This window comes from Periplaneta americana, chromosome 8 (assembly GCF_040183065.1).
Source record: "Periplaneta americana isolate PAMFEO1 chromosome 8, P.americana_PAMFEO1_priV1, whole genome shotgun sequence".
Classification (NCBI taxonomy): domain Eukaryota; kingdom Metazoa; phylum Arthropoda; class Insecta; order Blattodea; family Blattidae; genus Periplaneta; species Periplaneta americana.
Window position 1 is genome coordinate 135,005,453 of NC_091124.1, and position 27,567 is coordinate 135,033,019.

The 27,567-nt window shown below is 34.4% G+C and overlaps 1 protein-coding gene across 2 annotated transcripts in view; it reads right to left on the bottom strand.

The window, feature by feature from the left end:
• Positions 1–27,567, bottom strand: part of Atg2 (Autophagy-related 2) — a 326,693-nt gene that overhangs the window by 194,263 nt on the left and 104,863 nt on the right. For both annotated transcript variants that reach the window (XM_069833677.1, XM_069833676.1), the window contains exons 13-15: positions 22,827–22,984; positions 22,616–22,742; positions 1,350–1,450 (exon numbers count right to left, since the gene is read on the bottom strand). In XM_069833677.1, the coding sequence (XP_069689778.1) occupies positions 1,350–1,450; positions 22,616–22,742; positions 22,827–22,984 (386 nt within the window). The remainder of the gene's footprint in view (positions 1–1,349; positions 1,451–22,615; positions 22,743–22,826; positions 22,985–27,567) is intronic.

A 27,567-nucleotide genomic window follows, 5' to 3' on the forward strand; every position in this document is an offset into this window, starting at 1 on the left:
TAAAGTTTGATATTCATTTTTCATTCTTACCCGGAATTTTGAATTACTCCTAGATTTAAAAGTCCTTTTCAGTCCTTTTTGCGATGATAATTCAAGAAGTTGAAGGGTTTTTCAAGGGAAAGGACTGTTTCTTTGTGTTCAACAAAAGGATTCACAATCCACATGTTTTGCCTCTGGGGAATCCTCACGTCTGGGGGCTGTAACCCAATTCATCACGTCTTTTGTTCTAAAAATCGAAGTAAACAAGACAACTGGACATCAGAATCTGGGACTAGAGATGGAGTGACTCATCACTTGCACAGCAGTTAGGAATCCACAGTATGGCTAGAGGACTATATACAAAATGTCAAGGCAGTCAATTTACAATGTGGCTCCCTTTGGCAAATACCGGCACATAAAATGTAAAGTATTGAAAAGTTGTGAATTGTTTGATGCTGTGACCACATAAAAGCTTGTTAAGTGACTATTAATACTAACAGTGAAATTACGCAAGTTACTCGTTTCGGCAGAGAGCACAACCATAATCCATTGACTGTGGATGAGATTGGGAAATTAGAAGTAAGTATTTATTATTGTTGTGAACTTTGTTTAATTCAATTTGATTTCGGGAATAATTATTGACTTGACTGCTTTGATTTGACATTGTTAACAACTGTAGCTAGAGGTAATTGTACATTACAACAACATAGGTTCGTATTGCTGTGAAACGTAAAGCAAGTGAAGATCTGACTTGTCCACCAAACAAAATAATATGACGAGCTGTAGCAGAATATGACTTTGTGATGCTACAAGATGTGACAAACCTAGTCTGTCTTGCCGGTTAAACTGAAGCCGTGGGAGGAGGCTATTGAAATGCTGGAGAAAAACAACTTGACATACTTACCTTAAAGCAAGAGCATTTCATGTTTGTACATGAAAACATTGTTTTGATAACATGTGATGCGGATCTCTGTATTTTATGTGATCCATCAACATCTCTTTTTGGAGACAGAATTAATGTCTGAAGTCTCTTCTGGAGTGAAAAATTTCGTAGACTATGTGGCTGAAAATTATATTCAGGATGATGCTCAGTTCCCTCCCAAAGTATGGGCCAGTTACCCCTCATGTAACATATAAACCACAACAAATGGCCCTGAAGCCTTTCAAAAGACACTGTAACACATAATTTTATTTGCCTCATCTTAATATATGGGCAGTTCTGGAGCCTTAAGAGAAGTACAGGTGGAAACGTATATGAAGATCAATGGACATAGCACTTTCTTTAGAAAAAGGGATTCAAGTTAACGAAACAGAAATATAAAATCACATAAATTCAAAACATATTTACCATTATGTGCAGAACAATTTACCTGAGCTTCACAGTTAGTAATGAACATGCAACCTTGATATCCATCTTGCTGTCAGATAATGATGGGTTTTCCACAGCTTGATAAAAACAAGACTGTTGATTCTGCAATGAACAGAAAGGAGAAATTATTAAATATGGTTGGTGGTTAGTTAGTTTCTAATGTCGCGCACTTCATAATACTGTATTTTGTCAGTGTGTAATGCTCCCTTGTACAAGAGGGTCATTGCCGCCATCACATAAGTCCACCATCAATTCCTATCCTGAGCAATTCAGTCCCCAGCATCATATCCCAACTCCCTCAAAACAATTTTAATATTATCCTCCCATCTATGTCTCGACCTCCCCAAAGGTCTTCCAACTAACACTCCATATGGATTTCTGGATTCACCAATACGTGCTACATACCTGCTTATCTCAAACATCTGGATTTAATGTTCCTAATTATGTAAGGTGAAGAATATAATAAGACACATCCCAAAAATTAAATCAGTTTTTTTTTTTTCGAAGAACTAAAACAACAATAATCTACTGACTCTTCAAAAGCCTGCCAATTCACTAATATCACTGTCATCAGACTTTTTCATTCACCAATTCCGAACTCTCCATCAGAATTCGAATCTTCATCTTCATACAGGAAATCATCCTCACTTCTAACAAGGACGTGCTGATGTCAAACTTTAGGACAGACTTCACAATATTCTTCTCATAAATTTCAGACCAAAACTTTTAGTTCATTCATACACCTGAGTGATTGTATGCCATTTAAATGCTTCCTTTGGGGTCAAATGATATACACTCCTATCTACAATCCATTCATTCGACAAATGATTCAAGGATTAAAAAAGAAAAAAAAATTCAGCAATGTAGAACAAGAGTTATAAGAAATGTTTCGTTTTTTTAACTTAACAGTCAATTGAGCAGTGAAGCAGAAGCTGTCTTCAGTAGCAAGAAAGATGATCCATTACAATTAGAGTTCACTGAACTACAAGAAGATATGAATTTGAAGAGACTTTTAAAAAAGTAACTTCAGTATTAAAGGTCAGATTTATATACACTAAAAGCTAAGATTGCCACCGATTAATAGAGTAGATGTGGAGTCCATTGGGAGGGTTTCTGGGCTTGATTCACAAGTCTCCGAAATCAAACAATAGATAAATGAGTCACATAGACTGGAGCATCACCACGGCATGGCGCGTCCTCAGGTTGCGGATAGAGGAGACAGCCTCCAGATATGGAGGGTAGCTGCGAATATATTGAATAAGCAGTCGTGGACAGCTGATAAGGGGTGGTCCTCCAGCTTGGGGGTTGGGCGAAGGACTAACAACCCATCACCGTGAAAAACAGCTTGTTACGAATCCTTCAAATAAGCCTCGGAATGGGACTGATTCTCTGGCACGACCACAGCAAAGGAATAAGGTTTTGAGATTTGGCACTTGGAACGTAACTAGTCTTTATAGAACAGGAGGGGTAACATTAGTAGCAAAAGAACTAGCTAGATATAGAATTGACTTCGTGGGAGTACAACAGGTTAGGTTAGATGGGAATGGCATATCACAAATAGGAGATTACTTGTTGTATTATGGGGAAGGAAACAATAATCACCAATTAGGAACAGGATTCTTTGTTCATAAAAGAATAAAATCAGCAGTAAAAAAGGTCGAATTTATCAGTGACAGGTTATCATATTCAGTACTTAAGGGTAGATGGTGCGACATCAAAGTTATAAATGCTCACGCCCCTACAGAAGAGAAAGACGACCTTATAAAGGATAGTTTCTATGAGGAATTGGAACATACTTTTGATCAGTTACCTAGATATCATATGAAAATTTTATTGGGGGATTTCAACGCTAAAGTAGGACAGGAGGATATTTTTAGACCAATTATTGGAAAAGAGAGCCTACATGCAACTAGTAGTAACAATGGAATTAGATTAGTCAACTTTGCCACATCGAAAAATTTAAATGTCAAAAGTACAACATTCCCCCATAAGGATATACATAAATATACTTGGACTTCTCCAGATGGATTGACACACAACCAAATACATCACATCTTGATAGATAAACGGAGACATACTAGTATAGTAGATATTCGAACTTTCAGGGGTGCAGACTGTAATTCTGACCATTATTTGGTGATTGGAGAATTAAGAGAAAGATTATCAGTAGCCAAGCGCGTAGAGCAACAAGTTAATATTACTAAATTCAATATTTCGAAATTAAAGGAAGAGGAAGCTAAGCAAAATTATCAGGTCGAAATTTCGAATAGGTTTGCCACTTTAGAAAGTTCCGACGAAGTTGAGAAACAATTAGAAGTTAATAGCGTGTGGGAAAATATCAGAGATAGTATCAAAATTGCAGCTGAGCAGAGCATAGGTTATTATGAAACTAACAAAAAGAAACCGTGGTTTGATGAAGATTGTTGCATGGTAGTAGAAAGAAGGAAACAGGCAAAATTGAAATTCTTACAGGATCCAGTTGAGGAGAAGAGAGATAATTATTCCAATGAAAGACGGGAAGCAAGTCGTACACTTAGGAATAAAAAGAGAGGTTACTTGAAGGAAAAACTGAATGAGGTAGAAACAAATAGTAAGAATAAAAACATTCGAGATTTATATAAGGGCATAAAGGAATTTAAGAACGGATATCAGCCAAGGGTAAACGTGATCAAGGATGAGAATGGTGACTTGCTTGCAGACTCTCCATCAATCCTAAACAGATGGAAAAACTATTTTGCGCAAATACTAAATGTACATAGGCCAAATAGAAATGATCGGGACGAAATTGAAATACAAACTGCTGAGCCATTATACACGAACCCACGCTTTCAGAAGTCGAAATTGAAATAGAAAATCTGAAAAAGTACAAGTCTCCAGGTATCGATCAAATTCCAGCAGAATTAATACAAGAGGGTGGAGGTGCATTATATAGCGAAATTTTTAATACAAGAGGGTGGAAGTGCATTATATAGCGAAATTTATAAATTTGTACTTGCTGTTTGGGAAAAGGAAATTGTACCAGAACAATGGAAGGAGTCCATAATTGTACCTATTTTTAAAAAGGGGGACAAAACCAACTGTGGTAACTTTCGAGGAATATCACTTTTGTTGACGTTGTACAAAATTTTGTCCAATATCCTTTTGAGAAGATTAACTCCATACGTAGATGAAATTATTGGGGATCATCAGTGCGGTTTTCAGCGTAATAGATAGAGTATTGATCAGATTTTTTGTATTCGACAGATAATGGAAAAAAAATGGGAGTATAAGGGTACAGTACATCAGTTATTCATAGACTTCAAAAAGACATATGACTCGGTTAAGAGGGAAGTATTATATGATATTCTTATTGAATTTGGTATTCCCAAGAAACTAGTTCGATTAATTAAAATGTGTCTCAGTGAAACATACAGCTGAGTCCATATAGGTCAGTTTCTATCTGATGCTTTTCCAATTCACTGCGGGCTAAAGCAGGGAGATGCACTATCACCTTTACTTTTTAACTTCGCTTTAGAATATGCCATTAGGAAAGTTCAGGATAACAGGCAGGGTTTGGAATTGAACGGATTACATCAGCTTCTTGTCTATGCAGATGACGTGAATATGTTAGGAGAAAATACACAAACAATTAGGGAAAACACGGAAATTTTAATTGAAGCAAGTAAAGCGATCGGTTTGGAAGTAAATCCCGAAAAGACAAAGTATATGATTATGTCTCATGACCAGAATATTGTACGAAATGGAAATATAAAATTTTGGAGATTTATCCTTCGAAGAGGTGGAAAAATTCAAATATCTTGGAGCAACAGTAACAAATAAAAATGACACTCAGGAGGAAATTAAACGCAGAATAAATATGGGAAATGCGTGTTATTATTCGGTTGAGAAGCTCCTTTCATCCAGTCTGCTGTCCAAAAATCTGAAATTTAGAATTTATAAAACAGTTATATTACCGGTTGTTCTGTATGGTTGTGAAACTTGGACTCTCACTCTGAGAGAGGAACATAGGTTAAGGGTGTTTGAGAATAAGGTGCTTAGGAAAATATTTGGGGCTAAGCGAGATGAAGTTACAGGAGAATGGAGAAAGTTACACAACGCAGAAGTGCACGCATTGTATTCTTCACCTGACATAATTAGGAACATTAAATCCAGACGTTTGAGATGGGCAGGGCATGTAGCACGTATGGGCGAATCCAGAAATGCATATAGAGTGTTAGTTGGGAGACCGGAGGGAAAAAGACCTTTAGGGAGGCCAAGACGTAGATGGGAGGATAATATTAAAATGGATTTGAGGGAGGTGGGATATGATGATAGAGACTGGATTAATCTTGCACAGGATAGGGACCGATGGCAGGCTAATGTGAGGGCGGCAATGAACCTTCGGGTTCCTTAAAAGCCATTTGTAAGTAAGTAAGTAAGACTGGAGCATGCATCTTATAAACTGTATGCTCATGTGCAAGTGACTATTAAGATCATTAACAAAACAGTGTCGTCCACACCTGTGGAGTAACGGTCAGCACGTCTGGCCACAAAATCAGGTGGCCCGGGTTCGATTCCCGATCGGGGCAAGTTACCTGGTTGAGGTTTTTCGGGGTTTTCCCTCAACTCAATATGAGCAAATGGTGGGTAACTTTTGGTGCTGGACTCCAGACTCATATCACCGGCATTATCACCATCTCATTCAGATGCTAAATAACCTAAGATATTGATAAGGCGTCGTAAAATAACCTACTAAAATAAAATAAAAACAAAACAGTGTCAAGATGCATGCTCCAATCAATGCGACTTATTTATCTATTGATAGATTTTGGAGACTTGTGAATAAGGCACAGAAACTCTTCCATTGGAGACCACATTCACTCTTGTATACTCAGTGGCACTCAGCTTTTAATGCATACAAATCCGATGTCTAGTAATTCGTGGGTGCATGGACAAAAGGGGATAAGTCACAAAACTAAGTTTTGAGATAACTGCAAAAAAACACTTTGACTAAATATTGTGACAGCTGCGTCGGGATTCGAACGCATGTCTGACAGGGCGCCCGGCAGACGAAACGTTGGTTGCTTAGGTGTGGCGGCGAGGGGAGTGTCTGCAGCCGAGAGGGCAGAGGGGCGGTGTACTACGACGCGGCGAGGGGAGGTTGCGCACGCATCTGGTGCTTGCGGAGAGAAGAAAGGGGAAAGAGCAACCGCGGCAGAGAGGAGAGGGGTCCGGATTGTTCGAGTGCTATCTCTGGACACGCGTGGAAATATCGAGAACTCGTACTTTCTCGCAACTATGGTGTGAGTATAAATTACGCACGCGAGTGAACTTGGAACAGTCAGTCAGTAAGTAAGTCAGTGTTGTTACAGTCAGTGGACAGCAAGCCAGCCAGTCTTGTGTACTGGAGTTCGACATGAGTGTGTGTCCCAACTGTGTGAGCATCCGAAGACCTGAGTTCGAGTACAGTGGACTGTCTCTGAAGGTCTGTGGTTCGAGATACTGTGAACTCGAGTGACTGAGCTAGAAGAACTGTGAACTGAGAACTGACAGTTCTGATTTGTAAATAGTGCTTGTGAACATTAGTTAAAATTAACAGTTCATTGTTGTTCTCAATATTCCAAGTAAATTGTCATTGTCGTCTATCAAGTGCAATAACGAATACTGTGTTGCTGTGTGGAGAGCAAATCCTATTGTTGAGATAATAAAATAACATTGTTGTTCAGTATAAAATTTACAATATGAAGCATTGCTGAAACAATTTATTTGCATGGAAATTAAATAAGTTTACAGTTCTTTATTGGTACTTTGAAATTATTTATCAATTGTGTTTCACAATAACGTTGATACTCATGTCGCAAGGACACAGGGAGTAAGTAACTTAACCATTTTTGCACATTTTCATTACATGACTTATTTCCTTTTTCACATAATACTTCTCACTTTTATTGTTTCTAGTTCACGTTAACGCTTTTTAAAGCATGAAACTACTTTAGCAGAATTTTAACACTTTTAACGATTTTACTAATATAGTGTGACAGCCGAGAGTCGATCACGCGTCCCACAGAGGGTGGGGCGCGTGAGAAGATGGGCAACATGGCGAAGGAGGCTGCAGCCATGCAAACTGGAGGGGACAGATGTAAGGGGAATGATGGCACGCTGGGCCGCGGCAGAGTCGAGGAAGTAAAGCTGAGGGGAGAAATCCGGATAAGTTTCAGGAAGCGCCATCCTCTTGGCATTTGTAGATTATTCGCGAAATCGTGGTTTCTGGAAACTATGGTTTAGTGATAAATAGGAGACGCGAAGAAGGAGCGAGTTAGTTAGTAGTTGTTAGTATTGGACAGTGAGTTCAGTTCAGTTTTTGGACAGCAAGCCAGTCAGTCTTGTGTAGCAGTGAAGCCAGCTTTGAGGCCGGAGTTCGATTTGAGTGTGTGTCCATAACTGTGCGAGCGTCCAGGCGAGTGCAGCGTATCCGGAGTCTGTGGTTCGACGTGCAGTGGACCGCAGTTGGGGGACCTGAGTTCGAAGTTCAGTGGACTGTCTCTGAAAGTCTTGGGTTCGATATACTGTGAACTTGAGTGAATGAGCTAGACGAACTAGCCAAGGCAACGAACTGTGAACTGAGAACTGACAGTTTTGTTTTGTAAATAGTGCTTTGTGTTGTTCTCAATAATCCAAGTGAATTGTCATTGTCGTCTGTGGAGTGCTATAACGAATACTGTGTTGCTGTGTGGAGTGGAAATCCCATTGTTGAGGGAGTATTTAAATTAAATTATAGAAAGTGATTATTGTTGTGACAATAAAAGTTACATTATTGTTTGAATTAAAAATTACAATAGTTTCAAGTTCTCATTTTTATGTTATATGAAGGGCCTTAAAATTAACTGAATGACACAAAATAGGTTATTTTAATGTATATTAGTGCATAAGAGTACTCTGCGCTGTGAAGAATGGGTAGAACAAAGAAAAATTCTCTCCAGCACCAGGATTTGAACCTGGGTTTTCAGCTCTACATGCTAATGGTTTATCCATTAAACCAAACCGGATTCAAATTCGAATGCCAGATTGAATCCCTCTCAGTTCTACCTCTCTGTTCCCGTTTGGTGTGACACAGTACATGTGCATAGGCCACCAAAGGGGAACAGAGAGGTAGAACTTAAACTGAGAGGGATTCAATCTGGCATCAGAATTTGAATCCGGTGTGGCTTAGTGGATAAAATGTCAGCATGTAGAGCTGAAAACCCGGGTTCGAATCCCGGTGCCAGAGAGAATTTTTCTCCTTCTACCCATTCTTCAACATATGGTATTGCAGAATTCCTGCACAGAAATATCATATGTACTTCGGTACAACATAGTAATACTCTGCAATGTGTTTCAATTATATGGTGTATTCCTTTCATATTATGATTCTTAATATTTGCTGAATTTAGAACATTTAAACAAACTAAACGAATGACTTGATATTAAAAATAAAAACAATATTTTGAACAACTCATCTTTAATTATAAACATATTAAACACACTCATTATAATTCTTCTAGATCGATAGTTCAATTTGAAAGAAAAACATATACAACAAATCTTTACTATTGACATTATCAGTCAATCTCATTATCAGAATATTAATAAGGTAAAATATTATTCACACAAGGTTTGTTTTTATTTTTAAACTTTAGTAGGAATCATGAAATACAGGAGATATTAAGGGTAGTAAATCTATCAAGTCCTTTTTTCTACCGAAATGGGAAGTGATCCACTCACTGTAAATTAATGATGGTCGTAACAAAGAATTCACATGCTCCCTCCTATAGAACGATAAACCTTCTAAATTCTCATTATCGAGATTGTTTGGTGTTCAGACACATAGGATGTCTTTATACTGCATCCATTTAATGAGGTTCCAATATAAATTGCTGCCATCTTCATTCAGTTTATGATATTGAATAGGACCTTTCATCAGTTCCAATTAAGAGGGAATAAATGTTGTTTTCATTCCCTTTACGATTAGAGATTTCTTCTTCCCTCTGCGTCACACGAGTTGCATTCAGTACTGGCAATATTATATTCTTCCTTCTTTTTGTTCTATTAAAATATTGTCGGTGTCGCACTTCTCATGGGTATGATCTTCCGCAAGGAATTTGTGATCAATGGTATTCAAAAGTACTGCATTATGTAGAATAAGCATACATATGTGCTACATGCATATCGGTAACTTAAACTGAGACATGACAAGAGTTTGTATCACTCAACTTGGTCACATGGTTAACGAATCCTCAATTCATTACATATCTGTATATGCAAGAAGCTACTTCATTCCCTCCTCTTGCACCATATAAATGTAATGTGCGAAAGGTGATATAACATTACAAATGACTTATCTCCCTTTACACATCTTAATCATTAACTTTGCTGTTTTAACTCCATATGCACAATTCTATTTCATCTTAAAATTTCAAAGCTATGGCTTAGCTCATTCTACACAATGTTCTTCTCATCTTTGTCTATCGAAATGTTGACTTAACTCAATTCTGGCCAAAAGGTGACTTATCCCCTCCTTTTGTCTGTGCACCCACGAATTATAGTAATTACATATACATATGTACAACTAGGTTAAGTATGTATCTGTAAACAAACATCCTGAGTTTAAGGAGTTACTGTTAATGTTATGCATTCTTTTTAGTTGTGAAACCGCATTTTCAGATATGAACTTGACAAAAATTAAATTCAAATCATGACTAACAAGTAACCAGTGCTGAAGTTGGGATGGAAAGTCAGTAAAGATAATATTAGGGTTCCACAGCAAATGACTGATGAAGCAATTTAGGCGCTTTTGAAATATCAAAGTTCCAATAAATTTTTTTTTCAACTACAGCACTGTAAATAACCACTTAAAAGACAATGCAAACAGCCTGCACTAATTCAGATCCTGATTTCAATCAAACTGTTACGTCTAAAAAGTGTCAATTCTGACACTGACAAAATAGATACCAGTAGAAGTTTTCTTTCTGCAATATTGTAAAGATACACATGACAGCTAACAACTTTGTACTGAACTTTTTTTTTTTTGCAGTAATTGTTAAAATATGTTTTGCGAAATTTATTTCACTAAAGTTTCACCCATCAGTTGTCGCTATACAAGCATTTCCCTCACACATTTCTAAAAATTGCGTATATTTGTTTATATCTTGATTCTGAATTCTAGATTTGTCTCTAGCTGTAGCTGAGTTCATGATCTTTAGCCACAAAATGGTATTATCTTCAAAAGTACTAAGTGTTCACTGAGGCCATAATTGCGATTTCGTTAAGCCTCTGCATTATCTGTGAGGGATTCTCACCAACCAGGCCTGGGTTTTTCTAAACCCCTGTGCTACCTGTGAGGGATTCTCTCATTACGCGACCAACCAGGCTTGGGTTTTTCTAAACCCCTGCGCTACCTGTGAGGGATTTTCTCATTACGCGACCAACAAGGCTTGGGTTTTTCTAAACCCCTGTGCTACCTGTGAGGAATTCTCTCATTATGTGACCAACCAGGCTTGGGTTTTTCTAAACCCCTGTGCTATATGTGAGGGATTCCCTCATTAAGTGACCAACCAGGCTTGGGTTTTTCTACATCCCTGTGCTACCTGTGAGGGATTCTCTCATTATGCGACCAAACATGCTTGGGTTTTTCTAAACCTCTATGCTACCTGTGAGGGATTCTCTCATTACGCGACCAACCAGGTTTGGGTTTTTCTAAACCCCTGTGCTACCTGTGAGGGATTCTCTCATTAAGTGACCAACCAGGCTTGGGTTTTTCTTAACCTCTATGCTACCTATGAGGGATTCTCTCATTAAGTGACCAATCAGGCTTGGGTTTTTCTAAACCCCTGTGCTACCTGTGAGGGATTCTCTCATTATGCAACCAACCAGGCTTGGATTTTTCTAAACCCCTGTGCCATCTGTGAGGGATTCTCTCATTACGTGACCAACCAGACTTGGGTTTTCTAAACCCCTGTGATTCTCTTATCATGCCATCAACGAGCAGATAGAGGTTGTTGCTGAATGTTTAAGAGGTCAGTCATATGAGGACATTAGAAACATGTTCCAAAGAAAGTTCAGGAAACCGGTTCCAACACGAGATAATATCCAGATTCTCGTGAATAAGTTCATGCGCACAGGATCTTTGGTGGCTGACGTGATTTATCATGTTTTAGTTTTTCTGCCAGTTCCCAGGCTGTCTGCTATGAACGTCATTCTTTGCAAACTGCCATTATTGTAGATTCAGTTGTTAAGTTCAAAGGTGATGGAACTATCCTAGAGTGCTTCAGAGCTACTATGTGTATGAAAAGATTTTTATCTTATCCTTTGTGCTCTGAGATTTGATAACATATATGAAAGGCACAGGCTGCTATATGAAAGAAAGTATTCGAAGATTTCGTCTCCTACTGTAAATCAAGCTATCAGATTAGAGAATATGTAACAGTGGACGAAATGTTGGAAGATTTACCAGGGAGGTGTAAATTTCGCGTATATACTAAGAATAAACAATCAAAATATAGCATAAAAATATATTCTCTGGTAGTTGTCACATGCAGAAAATTTGGAAATTTACCCTGGAAACCAGCCAAAGAGGACATATACAGTTGACAATAGTCAAGTAGTGTTGTCAAGAGAATTGCAGCTCAAATATTGAATAAGGGGAGAAATATTACAATCAATAACTATTTCACGTCTATCTCCCTAGCCAAGAAACTTAGAAGGAAGAACCTCAATTGTGGGAACTTTGAGAAAAAAGAAAAAGGAAATTCCATCGATTTTTCTGAATATGAAAATCAGACTGCCTTTAGCACCATGTTCGGCCTTTCAAAATAGGCGTGTTGACATGGTACATTTCAAGAAGGAATAAAACTGTGTTACTTTTGTCAACGATTAATTCTGATGACAGAATAGATGATGACACAGGAGAGAAAGAAAACCAGAGAGAGTAACATTTCATTACTCGACCAATTTGTGTGGAAATTATTGCGTTTTGTTCTATGTTTATGTTAATTTGCATTAGCTTCAATTCTTGTATAGATCTACCTATTACACTTTACTGCCATTATTGTAATTGCGTATCACAATTTTTCCTCTTTCCCAAATTTCTCATTTTATGTTTTTTTTTTTTTAACACTGATATGAAATTATTACATTTTGTTCTATGTTTATCTTAATTTGCATTATCTTCAATTTTTGTTGTACCGACCTACTTTATTGCTATTGATTACACTTTACTATCAGTATTGCAACTGTGTATCACAACTTTTTATATTTACACATTTTCTATTTTATATTTCTTTAATTCTGTATTAAACATGTGGAAATCATTTCATTTTGTTCTTTGCTTACCATTAATCGTGTTAACCTTCAATTCTTGTTTGCATTATGCATAATTTATAGCCATTTGTTACAATTCAGAGTATCACTATTTTTTCTATTCCGACTTTTTTTTTATTTCATCTTTCTTGAATGCTGTATAAAACAAGTGAAAGTTAGTTATAGAGTTGTGGGGAAATTATTGCATTTTGCTCTCTGTTTATGTTAATTTGCGTTATCTTCAAGCTTTGTAAGGAAATTCTTGCATTTTGTTTTTTATGTTAATTTGCATTACCTTCAATTCTTGTTTGTATAGGCCTACTTTATTGTTATTGAATAAAATTATTGCCAGTCTTATAACTGCGTAGTTTATTGCTATTTATTTTACTGCCACATTTTCTTGTCTTTTTTTTTATCCTAGTCTATTCATATGTGCTTCAATGTACATAAATACAACAGTTAATACAAATACCGATAATTATTTATTACAGATGATTTGAACATTGTTTTAAAAAGGATAACGAAAGCACAGTGTGAGGGAATCACTCATGTGCGACCAACTGAGCCAATTTTTCTTAGTGACCACTCACAGGTTAATTGATTAATTTTGTGACATTATGGATTCATAAATATACACTGTATACCAACCATTATTTATGTCAATTCCTTTTAACAACTTCGTATGTTCATAGTTCCAGAGCTCAGACTTTGTACTATACAATTTCACAGAAGAAATATTGAAATCAGAAGTAAACACTGAAATACTGAAACAATTGTCTTTAGAGACAATAAATATTAGGTACCCTCCACAAAACTGGCTTCATTTATACACCAACGGATCCTTGATCTCCAGAGAACAAGGTGCCGGTGCAGGTATTACGTGCTGTCTCTTCTCACTTTATAGATCTCTTGGATATGGAACAACAAGTTTTGATGGAGAAATCATTGCAATAAGTGAAAGTCTCAGGAATCTTCTATGCCACATCAATAAATTTAAGAATGCAGTTATATTGTCTGACTCCAAAGCAGCTATTCTATCAATAGTCTCTCAACACACACCTTCATCTCAAACAGCAGAAATAACTAAAATGCTCTCTCAATTAATATCACTCAATAAAAGAATTGTATTCCAATGGATACCATCCCATTGTGGAATCCTGAGAAACGAGAATGCGGATGCTTTAACAAAGAAGGGCAGCACTGCTACTTACAGACCTGTTACTAAATCTACGTATTACTCTGTGAAAAGATTTATTAAATCTACATACTTAGACTTTAACAAACAACATTTGATAACACAATCTCAAGGAAAAAAATGGAACTCTCTGCATCAAAATCCACAGTTAATTCCCGATTTACCACGCAAATCGTCTGTAGCTGCATTTAGATTGGCAACACGCCATGATTGTTTGGCCAAACACCTGCATAGAATTGGAATATATCAGTCCCCTAACTGCCCATTGTGCAACTCAAACCAAGAAATGGATTCGAAACATCTCAAAATCTGTGCTTCAGTGGCTGGTCATGATATCTTTGAAAAATATTGGAGTGCAAGAGGTCAAATGACTTTATTGTCAAATGCCTGGCATTAGAAAACAACAACAATGTTTCAATGTGAATCTCAGTTGAAACTAATAATTGATGACCCCTGCACTAGACTACTGAGGATGACAATCTCAAATATGTGATCTTTTAATTATTAATAGAGCCAAAATATTTATCAGAAACATTGTTCTTCCATTGAGTACTGTGATAAAAAGCCTCATTCATTCACAGTGTTCTGCCGAAGGGCAGGTCTTTCACTGCAAATCCAGCATTCTCCAGCCTTTCCTATTTTCTGCTTTCCTCTTAGTCTCTGCATACAATTCATACATCTTAATGTCGTCTATTATTTGATATCTTCTTCTACCCAGAACTCTTCTCCCATTCACCATTCTTTCCAGTGCATCCTTCAGTAGGCAGTTTTTTCTTAGCTAGTGACCCAACCAATTCCTTTTTCTCTTCCTGATCAGTTTCAGTATTATTATTTGTTCACCTACTCTTTCCAACAGAGCTTCGTTTCTTCTTATCTGTCCATTTCACACACTCCATTCTCCTCCATATCCACATTTCAAATGCTTCTAGTCGCTTCTTTTCACTCTGTGGTAATGTCGATGTTTCTGCCCCATACAATGCTACACTCCACACAAAGCACTTCACTAGTCTCTTCCATACTTCTTTCTCCAGATGTCCATAGAAGATGCTCTTTTTTTCTATTAAAAGTTTCCTTTGCCATTGCTATTCTCCTTTTAACTTCCAGGCAGTAACTAATGTTACTGCTTATAGTAGACAACCCCAAGTATTTCAATCCGTCCACTTGCTCTACTGCTACATTTAGAATTCGCAAGTTTATCTTCTTTACTTTTCTTGCTATGACTATGGTCTTCATATTGTTTGCATTTATCTTCATCTCATATTGCTCACAGATGTCATTTAGCTAGAATAGCATATCTCTTAGTATGATCTCCTCTTCTGCTAACAACGCCTTATCATCAGCAAATCTTATGCAATTTATTCTTCTTCCTTCTACTATCACTCCTCCCATGTTCTGGAAATAGTTCTTCACTAAATCCTCCTCCTGACATTTCTTCTTCTATCCTGACTTCGACCTGTTGTTTCATATAAAGATTAAAATTTTTCAGTTATCACAACTTAATAATTAGGAATTACTCATAAGCACAATAAAAAACATTAAATACATTTTGGTCTTCCTGCTATCTGCCATCAGACTTGTTTCCTAAGTGCTCTGATCTGCATTTCAATGGATGTATAACCAACTTCACTCTCAGCCTTCTAGACTGTATTAGACTCGCATAATACGTAATCACTGATTATCGAACCACCACAGCTCAGACAGTGGGACCAAGATTAAATAAATGAAGCAGAACAGTATGTGTAATTTCGTTACACATGATCATTCGAGTCTTTAAAATACGTTACATTCGTTACCTTTGATACTGTAAACATCTTAATTTAAAACTGATTTATTTAAACATTAAACATTGTTACCTTTGTTACTGTAAACATCTGAATTTAAAATTGATTCATTTAAACATTCGTAGTATAAAAAAGAATTTCTCTGAATTTTGTGCCTTCTTACAATACTTTTCTTTCAATTTTTACATAACAGTACTTACTGAAACTTGGCTTCATTATGATATAGGTTTTGACATACCAAATTATAATAAGTTTATTAAACCTTGTAAATACAATAAATGTGCTGGCATTGTAGTGTATTTTAGAAATGATATTGAAGTGTCAGCTTCAGATATTGAAATTTTAAATTCAAAATGCATACATTTTAAATTTAATTTCAACAATACTATTATTGAGTTAACGGCAATATATAGATCCCCCAATTTAAACAAAGCTGAATTTATAAATGATGTGGAAAGCTTTCTAATAAACAAGAAAAATGTTAATAACCACATTATAGTTGGAGATATTAACATTCAAATTCTAGACGATTCTATGGATGACTTAGGGCATAGATATATGAATTTGGTTTTCATCAGTTATTAAAATCCGTAACTAGACCACAGTCGAAAAATTGTCTTGATCATATTTTCTTTAAAACCAATAACAAATTACTTGAATTTGTCCCAAGTGTTAATCATAGCAATATTATTGACCATTACACTACCACTGCACTGCTTTAATTACATTTATTAATAAAGTAGATTTCGAAGACTCTGAGACTTATAAATATCACAGTACTATCAATTATGATGACCTATTGTTAGATATAAGTAATGAAACATTGGATACTGTAATGAGTTGTAATGATCCCTATAATGGTATAGAAATTTTTTATCAAATTTTAAATACGAATATTATAAAGCACACAAATAAAACTACTCAAAAAGTTTCTAGTAAGTTTAAAAAGATAAAACCATGGGTTACAAATGGTATAGTTAAATCAATCCGTACAAGAAACAAACTTGCAAGCAAATTAAGAAAAGAACCATTTAATATTATTTTAAAATACAAATTTAAAAAATTTCGTAACATATTATCTAATGTAATAAAGAGAGCGAAAGCTAATTATTTCTCTATCAAATTAGAAAAATATAGCCATAATTCAAAAATGTTTTGGCAAACTGTGCGAGAAGCGGCAAATATTCAAGTAAATAAAAAAGAACATTTTAATGAGATTGTTTCTCGAAATGGTTTAATCTTAAGTGATAAAATACAAATTGCAACACAATTTAACTCTTATTTTACAAACATTGGCTTGGTTATTGTATCGTCTATAAAAAATAATAATTTTCTTAGCAATGTAACTTCAGTAAATGTTGTTGTTCTCTAATGCCAGGCATTTGACAATAAAGTCATTTGACCTCTTGCACTCCAATATTTTTCAAAGATATTATCATGGCCAGCAACTGAAGCACAGATTTTGAAGTGTTCCGAATCCATTTCTTGGTTTGAGTTGCACAATGGGCAGTTAGGGGACTGATATATTCCAATTCTATGCAGGTGTTTGGCCAAACAATCATGGCTTGTTGCCAATCTAAATGCAGCTACAGACGATTTGCGTGGTAAATCGGGAATTAACTGTGGATTTTGATGCAGAGAGTTCCATTTTTTCCCTTGAGATTGTGTTATCAAATGTTGTTTGTTAAAGTCTAAGTATGTAGATTTAATAAATCTTTTCACAGAGTAATACGTAGATTTAGTAACAGGTCTGTAAGTAGCAGTGCTGCCCTTCTTTGTTAAAGCATCCGCATTCTCGTTTCCCAGGATTCCACAATGGGATGGTATCCATTGGAATACAATTCTTTTATTGAGTGATATTAATTGAGAGAGCATTTTAATTATTTCTGCTGTTTGAGATGAAGGTCTGAGTTTAGAGACGATTGATAGAATAGCTGCTTTGGAGTCTGACAATATAACTGCATTTTTAAATTTATTGATGTGGCATAGAAGATTCCTGAGACTTTCACTTATTACAATGATTTCTCCATCAAAACTTGTTGTTCCATATCCAAGAGATCTATAATGTGAGAAGAGACAGCACGTAACACCTGCACCGGCACCTTTTTCTCTGGAGATCAAGGATCCATCGGTGTATAAATGAAGCCAGTTTTGTGGAGGGTACCTAATATTAATTGTCTCTAAAGACAATTGTTTCAGTATTTCAGTGTTTACTTCTGATTTCAGTATTTCTCCTGTTAAATTTAGATTATATTCTGTATTTAATACAGTTGGTTTAATTTGTAAGTTTTCTTTTAAATTCGGGATATTGATTTTCTGTTTTAATTCTTGAACAATGGATATGAAACTTTTTTGAGTTTTCAATCTACAGAGAAGACTGTATGAATGCCAATTGTTTCCTGGTAATCTGATAAGTTTTTCATATTGAATCAGTGATTTTTCTTCTATTGTCATTTTGATGCTGTTCATATTAGTGAGGAATCTCACAGAATCTATTGGAGTTGTTTTGATTCCACCAGTAATGAGTCTGAGAGCTTGGTTTTGAACATATTCTATGTCGTTTATGAAAGGTGAAGTAATTAAAATTTCTCCGCAGTATGTCAGCACTGGCTGTATAAACATTTTGTATGTAGTGTTCAAAGTATTCCTAGAGCATCCCCATTTCTTTCCTGCTAGTCTTTTTAGAAGGGAGAATCTTTTACGAGCTTTTTCAGAAATGTATTTCAAATGGTTGCTCCATGTTAACTTACTATCGAAAATAACTTCAAGATATTTGGATTCATAAGTCCTAGGAAGGTGTTGGCCATTGTATTGGAGATTGAATTCTCTTTCTTTTTTATCAAGTGAAAATATTTGGTAGTTACTTCTGCTTAAATTCAGTGTCATCAAATTTGATGTATTCCATTCATGTAGTTGATTTAGAGCTTTAAGAGCAGAATTTTGAATTTTGTCTCTATGTCTGTAAGATCCGGAAGTCCACAAAACGATATCATCTGCAAATAGTGCTGTTTTCATGTTTGATTCCTCTAATAGGGAGGGTAAGTCATTTATATAAATATTGAATAAAGTTGTGCTGAGGACAGCACCCTGAGGTACACCTGGATATATTTGTCTGTAACTAGAAAGTGAGTTATTGAATTTAGTGACAATGAATCTTTGACTAAGGAATTCTGATATCCATCTGAACATATTGCTGGAGATACCTAATTTCTGGAGTTTTAGTAATAATTTATTTCTCCAAACAGAGTCATATGCTAACTGAAAGTCAATAAATATTGCCAAGGTATCTTATTTCTTGTTAAAACTGTCTTTTATTTCTTGGCCGAGGCATATGACTTGTTCATTGGTAGAGTGTAGTTGTCGAAAGCCTACTTGTCTTGGTGATAAAAGGTTTTGGGATTCTAAATACCAAGTTAATCTGTGGGAGATCATGGACTCCATGGTTTTTGCTATCATGCTTAATAGTACTATTGGTCGATAACTATTAACATCATGAGCAGGTTTCCCTTTTTTGTAAATTGGTACAAAGATTGCTTTTTTCCAAGCTGCAGGAATTGAGGTGTTCCATGATAAATTGAAAATGGATAAAAGTACAGACTTGGCTTTTTACCCCAGATGTTAAAAAAATTCGGAATGAATGTTGTCGGAGCCAGGAGATTTCTAGGTTTTTAAATTTTGTATAGCTATAGTTAATTCTTAGGAAGTAAAATTTTGATGAAATATTTCAAGTTTTGTACTAGTAATATTGTTTTTGTTATTTTTATGTAATTCTCTTTTGATAAATTTGTCAGTTTTTTTTTTATATTGGGATGTAATCTGTGAGAGTTTGAGTAGTGTTTATTAAATGCGTTTGCTATATCCATACCATCTGTTAGTGTTTTGTTATTATGAATAATAGGTTGGCTAGTATTTTCCTGTGTATTGGAAATATTGTTCAGAAATTTATATGTCTTAGCGCTATCGGTTCTGTAATTAATATTTTCAATAAATTTATTAAAACTGTTCTTTTTTGCTGTTATAATTGCTTTTTTAAGAAAAGCTGTCTTCTTCCTCCAATCTTGAGTATCTTCTGGTGTTTTGCTATGTTCTGCTTTGGTTCTTGCTTTATCTCTATTTTGTTTCAATAAATTCAGGTTTTCTGTCCAGAATGGGGTGTATTTTTTTGGTTTGCCTCGTGGAATGCACTTTTTTGCAATTTTAATAATAGATTCACAGAAATATTTGTTCAATCTATCTGAGTTTGTATTTTCCATTAGTGGTGTGTTGTGCTTGAGGTGTTCGTCGAGTTCTGTTGTAAATAGTTTCCAATTCGCTTTCTTAAAGTTCCATGTTCTTTTCTTATTGTAGGGTTCTTTTCTTCGGTTTTGGTGGAGATGGATAGAAGCAATGATGACTCTATGGCTAGATCCAGGGTCTTCAATTATTTTTTTCTTGGTTTCGTGATGGATATCTGATGTTACTAGTAATAAGTCTGGATTTGTACCAGAACCAGAATAATGAATGAAAGTAGGGGGATCTTCTTTTCTGTCGACAAGTTCCGCGATTGTAGTATTTAGGAGGGCCATGATCATTTTTCCAGGTTGGTTTACATTATCGTAGCCCCGAAGTTGGGAGTGGGCGTTAAAGTCCCCAATTATGATAGTTTTAGGTTGTATATCAAACAAAGTTAGATCAAGAGGATTATTAGGTGGGTTACAGGCACTGTAGATTTTGAAATACTTCAGTAAATGTTTGTATGTATCTTTACTCCGTAACAGATGACGAAATAATCATTATAGCCAAAACTTTAAAAAATGATGTATCATCTGGTCCTGATAACATTAGTGCTAAAATACTTAAGATGGCTATAAATTATATTGCCAAACCTTATTTTATGTTTTCTAAATCGCAAATTCCCAAATAAATTTTAAAATGCAATTGTGAAACCTATTTTTAAAACAGGAGACAAAAGAAATATGAACAATTATAGACCAATATCATTACTTTCATGTATTTCAAAATTACTAGAAAAATGTATTAAAGTTCGATTAATGAATTATCTTGATAAACATAATATATTAAGTGATAATCAATTTGGTTTTCGAAAAAAATTCAGTACAGATAATGCAATATATCAAGTTACTAAAAAAATTGTTAGAGAATTTGATTAAGGTAACAAATGAATTGGTATTTTCCTGGACATAAGAAAAGCATTTGATACAGTGAAATATGATATCTTAATTGAGAAATTAGACTTATTAGGAATCAAAGGTAATGCTTTAAACTTAATAAAATCGTATCTTAATGACAGAATTCAAATAACGATAATTGACAATTATTCAAGTGAACCTTTAATTATTAATATAGGTGTTCCCCAAGGCACAGTTCTAGGCCCTATTCTATTTTTAATATATATTAATGACTTATTAAAAATTGACTTACAACAATACAATGGTGTTCACTATTCTTATGCAGATGACACAGTTTTACTTTTTGGTGGAAAAACCTGGTATGATGCATATAATAATTCAAATAATGGACTTAAATTAATAAAAAAATGGTTTGACATGAATTATCTTTCTATCAACGAAAATAAAACCATAATTATTCCATTCTCATTATCTGAAAAATGTAACAAACCTCCTACATCTACATTAAGTATTAAATTACATAATTCTGATTGTTGTCTTATACAGAGTAAATGTCCGATTATTAAAGAGTCCTCTGAAGTTTATTTAGGCATAATTTTCGATAATCATTTAAAATGGAACTAACACATTGTAATAAATTACGTAAAATAGTATATTATTTTGTTTTATTGAGGGATTACTTCTTAATAAGTTTATTACGTACAATATATTTAACTTTATTTCAATCGATAATTATGTATGGAATTATAGGATGGGGTAGCTCATTTAAATTCAATTTTAATCCATTTTATTTATTACAGAAGAAAATAATTAAAATATGTCTTCCTAAACCTATTGATTTTCCATCTCAAAATTTGTTCCTAGACTTTAGTGTACTTAACGTAAGACAAATTTATTATATTGTATTAATAAAATTCATACATAAAAATCGAAATAATTTTGAATTGTATTCTCATAGTTATGAAACAAAAGGTATGAACTCTTTAAGATTGTTTGAACCAAAATGCAACACTGTTACAGTAATTAATCATAGTAGTAATTTAGGCCCAAGAATATATAACAAATTTATATTTAAATATCCTAATCTTGTCAATTCTAATAGTTCTAGTATTAAATTTAAAAAGTTATGTATGGATTTTATAAAAATTGAAAAATTGTAAATTTAAATTTATATATTATAATTGCACAGTAGACATAAGACAAATTGTTTTGTATAATTATTAATTTCAATTCAGGAATCCGCCCCTGAGCACAAGTTCTACTCTTTTTTTCTGTATGTATTATATTTTATGTTACAATTATTAGCAAAATAATAAATAAATAAATAAATAAATAAATAAATAAATAAATTGCTTAAATTAGTTACTGTTTGGTTACTTTCATTACTTTTGTTATTGGTAGACCCCTAATGGCACAAAATGTGTCTGTCATGGTTGTGGAGAGGTAAGTAAAGCAATACATCATAAAATGCTAAATGTGCTAACACTGAAGTGTTTTCCATTTTAAAGAATGCAGGATAGTGTATTGGTGTCTAGGTTCCGCACATGGGTTTAGGTTCTGAAATCGTAGGCTACCACTCACTTCTACCAAGTCACAAAACACTGTCATTCATATTAGAAGCAGAAAATGACTGATTACATACAGTATTAGCCAACTGCATTTCAAAGTACAGTTTTACTTTATTTAACTACTTACTAAGAGTTTGTTCACAAGCTTCAGACTGCACACATACAACAGAAAACTTGTCAGTTGCTTGGTAAATTATGTCGCAATGTGGACAAATGAACCTAATTCTGCTTTCTTTACGTGATAAAAACACCAACATTACCTATCTCCTTCGAATACTTACATCTCTCATGTGACCTGAAGCAAATTTATTGATATTTCTCCTGCACAAAGGTTGTGGGTTTAGCAATGCTGTGATGCGATCCACAATGGAAACGTCGATTTCAGAGCAACAAGGCTGAAGTGCAATGCTAAAAGCAAATAAAATACTATTAATACAATATCTATAAGAATAACATCAAACAAAAATTACATTACATAACTTTCCTACATACGAGATGTCTGTACGAGGATGGCTGTAGTGCTTGGTTTGTCCATGCCTTACTGATTTCTCTGAATACTTGAAATGCAACTTCAGGTCTGCCTGAGAACTCAGTGGATATCCAGAATGCATGTCATCTTCACTTTTGGCACTTCTTTGGAACTTCAGTAACTATGAGACAGATAATATTATTTTAAGTCAATCTGCATGAAACTTTATAATACTGTATCATAACAATAGACATAACCTAAACAAACACTTATAAAAAAAACAGAAAAGCTAAATTTGGCAACAGAGAAGTGCTTTCTACTTCAAGAAATGCAGTATAGTGTTCTGTTAACCACAATTTCTGAAATTACATTCATCATGTGTTTATGTGTGTATATCATAAATATAATTTCCAAAATGAATGAATGAATGGAATGGAATGAATGAATGTACAGTATGTATTTATGTATGTATGTATGTATGTACAACCAGGGAAAAACCACAGGCTGCATTAAAATATATCCATTTCCATGGTTTCATTCCCATATCACTTACGAGCAGTAATATTTCGTTCTGAGATATGACCAATAAAAATAAATTTTTATATTTTTTATATTATCTTTGAAAAATATTGGAGTGCAAGAGGCCAAATGACTTTATTGTCAAACACTTGGCATTAGAAAACAACAACATATTTTTTAATTTCTTTAGTTCTTTGATACCTAAAAAAAATGAAAATTTTAGTTCATCATGACACTCCATAGGATGACTCCTATGGGTAGGAGGAAAATTCGAAATCCTCTAATCGAAGTACAATTTAATAACTTGGTGTGTTTTGGTGACGCATAATATGATTACGGTATGATAATGATATGTTTATGTTTTCCTCTGATTTCAACCTCCTATACTGGAAAATACAGTTCAAGGGGAACGAAAATTCGAAGTCCATCCATGTAAATGAAATTTAATATCCTAACGTGTGTGTGTGTGTGTGTGTGTGTGTGTGTGTGTGTGTGTGCGCGTGCATGTGTGTGGGCACACGCATATGAGTCATTCCATGTCAAATCGAACACCTACGAAACATGACAACTTAATATTTGCTCCAATTTTTTTTTTTTATATATTCTAGTGATGAAATTAAATAATCCATGTGGTTAGGATGCAAAGTATTATGAAAATGGTTATACTGAAGATTCTATAAATCGTAAAAATTTCGTATTGATATCATTTTAAAGTGCAATAATTGCAGTATTATATACTAATTTTTAGTGTTCAATCAAAATATAAAATGGGCCCCTTTTAGGGGGTTCTATTTTTAAAATACGTTTTTATATATCAGGGACATACTTCTAAAAAGGGAAAAAAATATCATTATATTCTTTGAAATGTTTTACGTAGAACTGTGTTGGTTTTAGAAGGCTATTCGAATAAGAAGTCGCTGTGCAAATAATTTACTGATGGTGTGTTCGGGTCGGAAGGCTCGGATTGAGTGAGACCGTGTGCCAGAACATGCAGCTGCAATAGCCGCAGCGAGAGTGAGTAATACATTATCAGTGGTGCGATGTTACTTTACGTAAATAAACAGATAACCTCTACTTCTAAAAGCACGTAATGTCCCTTCAACACTTAGCAGTTTCCCTTTAATTTATCTAACAATAATTCCTAAGTCTTTCAGAGTAAGTAAGTATCGTGTTGTGTTGTGTGCTTGTCAAATCAAACACTTGTATACGAAACGTGACCATTTAGTATTTGCTTAAATCTTCTAAATTATGTTGTGCACAACAAAATAAGATGTCTGTGGTATTTTCTGGGATCATACTTTAATATTTTACTATTTATACTCTTTTAATTATATGACAAATTCATGCACAACGCAGTATGAAAATGCTCATTGTTAAGATTCTATGCATCATAGACGTTGAGTGTTGGTGTCATTTGAAATGGGAACAAATGGAATATTATATTAATTGATTTATTGATGGGGTTGTTTTAGAGGGTCACTTTTTAAACAATTATTTTTTATAACAGCTTATTGGTACTTTAAAATTGCAAAAAGAAAGTATAATCTATTATATTTTACATAGAACTACGCTGATTTCAAGTTGCTTTCGAATATATTGAAGATGTGTGAGAGCTTAGTGATGACTGAGAATCGCCAATAAAGAAGACAAAATTATCTAAAAATATCCGAAACAAAAAAATGCAGAAAGTTAAACATAAAATCTTTCATATCACAGAAGACACAACTTCAGTTGAAAATTCAAATAATTCCGATATAGGCTAATACAGAAATTGATAAACTTATTTCTTGAAACAGACGACAGAAATCTCAAAATACATATATTAACAATTTTTTTAAGTTGGTCCTACAGTAAAATTCAACAACATTTTAATATCACCACTCACATAATATGAATTTCTAAACAAGTAGGAGCAGAAAAGGGGATTTTGGTTACTCCTAATCCTAAATCGGGAAAAAGTTTGGGAACATTTGTAGTAGAGAAGGTTGTTCAACTTTATAATTCTGATGATGTGAGGAGGGTTATGGCTGGCAAAAAGAATTGTGTTTCAGTTAAAGAAGAGAAAAGATTAATATAATGTAATCTTAAGAAAACGTACAAGTGTTTCAAAGAGCAATATCCGTATATCAAAATAGGATTTTCAAAAATTTTCAAACTCAGACCAAAGGAATGTGTACTCCCTGGAACAAGTGGCACGCAATCAGTTTGTGTCTATGTTCATCATGAAAATGTTAAATTAATGCTTGATGGAATTAATAATATTTATAATATTCCTTTTAAATGTTTACCATTAGCGAATACAAATAACTTAGCTATATTTTCTACTCAAGGTACCAACAAGCAAAAGTGGTACGAGGTATCTTACAACTTCATTCTTTTGTTCCACTGACACAATCTCAGGCCATAATAAAGAACTATTCACTTCAAAGTGAGAGTAAAGTGGTGGACATTAAATAGAATTGGTTGTAGGTGATTAGTTTTAAAAGTGCAGTGTTGTGTAAACTGTAGTTATCATTCTTACAAGTGTATATTTTACAAAAACAATATTTAAATACATACAGTACTATATTACATAAATTACGCGAAAGAGTGATATTCTGACCGTAGAACAGTGTAAAGTGGTCACACGACTCTCATCCAGAGCTGCACTTGCACATCATCTTGCAACAGTACTTATGCAGCCCGCGCACTCAAGATGCGCAGCTTGGTGAATCATTTAATTATTCTTCAACGGTTGAGAGTAGCGCTCTGATTTTTTTAAGGATGGTTAAAATAATTTCAAGGTATTTAAGGATTTTTTCTGTAATTTTAAAGCAAGCTGCAGCCATTAAAACATATTTTTATGTGTTCAAATGTTTTTTAAAACAAAGTTAACGAACTTACATTTTTATATTATTATGCAAAGAACAAAGTATGTACTATCACTTTCAGATTGAGACAAAGGGCAAATCTCTGTGATGATTATTAGTGGAGATAATCATGTTTAACAATAATGATGCGCAAACTATTTCAGAATCTTTGATATCACATACCTACTACAATAATCGATATAGACAACAATAATAAAACACGTATTTACTTTTTCAATCCATAGAATGTGCAAAATTTGTTTTATGTAAATCAGAGACATGAAAGTCAATTCGAGGTTAAATTTGTGCGATTTGACGTGGAATGACTCACATGTGTGGGTGTGTGCATTATTTCACTATACAAATCTACATGCTTTGTAATATTTACCAAATTCTACACACTTACTATTCACAACCAAGAAAAAAAACCTCTGTGAATGTACCACAGCATCTATTTGGTATTATCTAATATCAAAATATAGGGAAGCAAGAAAGAGAATAACTTTATTGTTAAATCAAGAGCATTGGTGTATACATACACATTTTCCTACTTCACAGATGCCTGCTTTAGATAGTAGCAGCATGTGTTAAATTGTTGTTGGATGCAACTTTCTTTACAGTTTGACAACTAGAAATCTAAGATTTGCATAAGTTAGTCCTCACCAATCTGCAGCTCTGGACAATTGCATATTTGATCTACAGTGGACATTGTGTAATCAGCTTATAGCTGGACACATATATTAAGAAGTAAGACGTATGTAAGTTATCAGGGAGCAAAATTTTTTTCGGTCCCATGGGCATACCCCTATCCTAGATCATATATGTAACAGATAGGTTGGCCTTACAGGCTTTGACATTAACAACTTTTGTCAGGTTTACTATGCTGCCATCTAGTTGTTACATAAGCAGTCACGCCATAATTCCCATTTGAATTGCATTAGCGACTGTACTGCTATCTCGTGTTCGTTTATGGCGGACGGGTGGCGATCCTGGCAGTTGTTCTCTTCAAAGTGCTGCCGATTTTAACACAGCGATGAGTTATCTGTTACATATATGATCTAGGCCACTATCTAATTACAGACTGCATGTTTTTATCCTTAAAATGATCGCTTAGACCCAACCTATCATCCCTAAATACACTCAGGCACAAAAAAAAACCGGACACTTTAATATTTGCTGGTATTTTGCAAAACATTATCTTCTCATACAATATTATGGTAGCCATCTATTGTTATGGAGACGTGTATACATTGTTGATTGTTTTTTGTTTTATAAACAAGCCATTACAACCAAATATTCCAATTTTGCTTTCGGAGTCTCAGCTATAACAATTTTGTCTCAACCATTTTGTGCTTCATTATCGTTATTATTCGTTATTTCTTTATTTTTATATTTT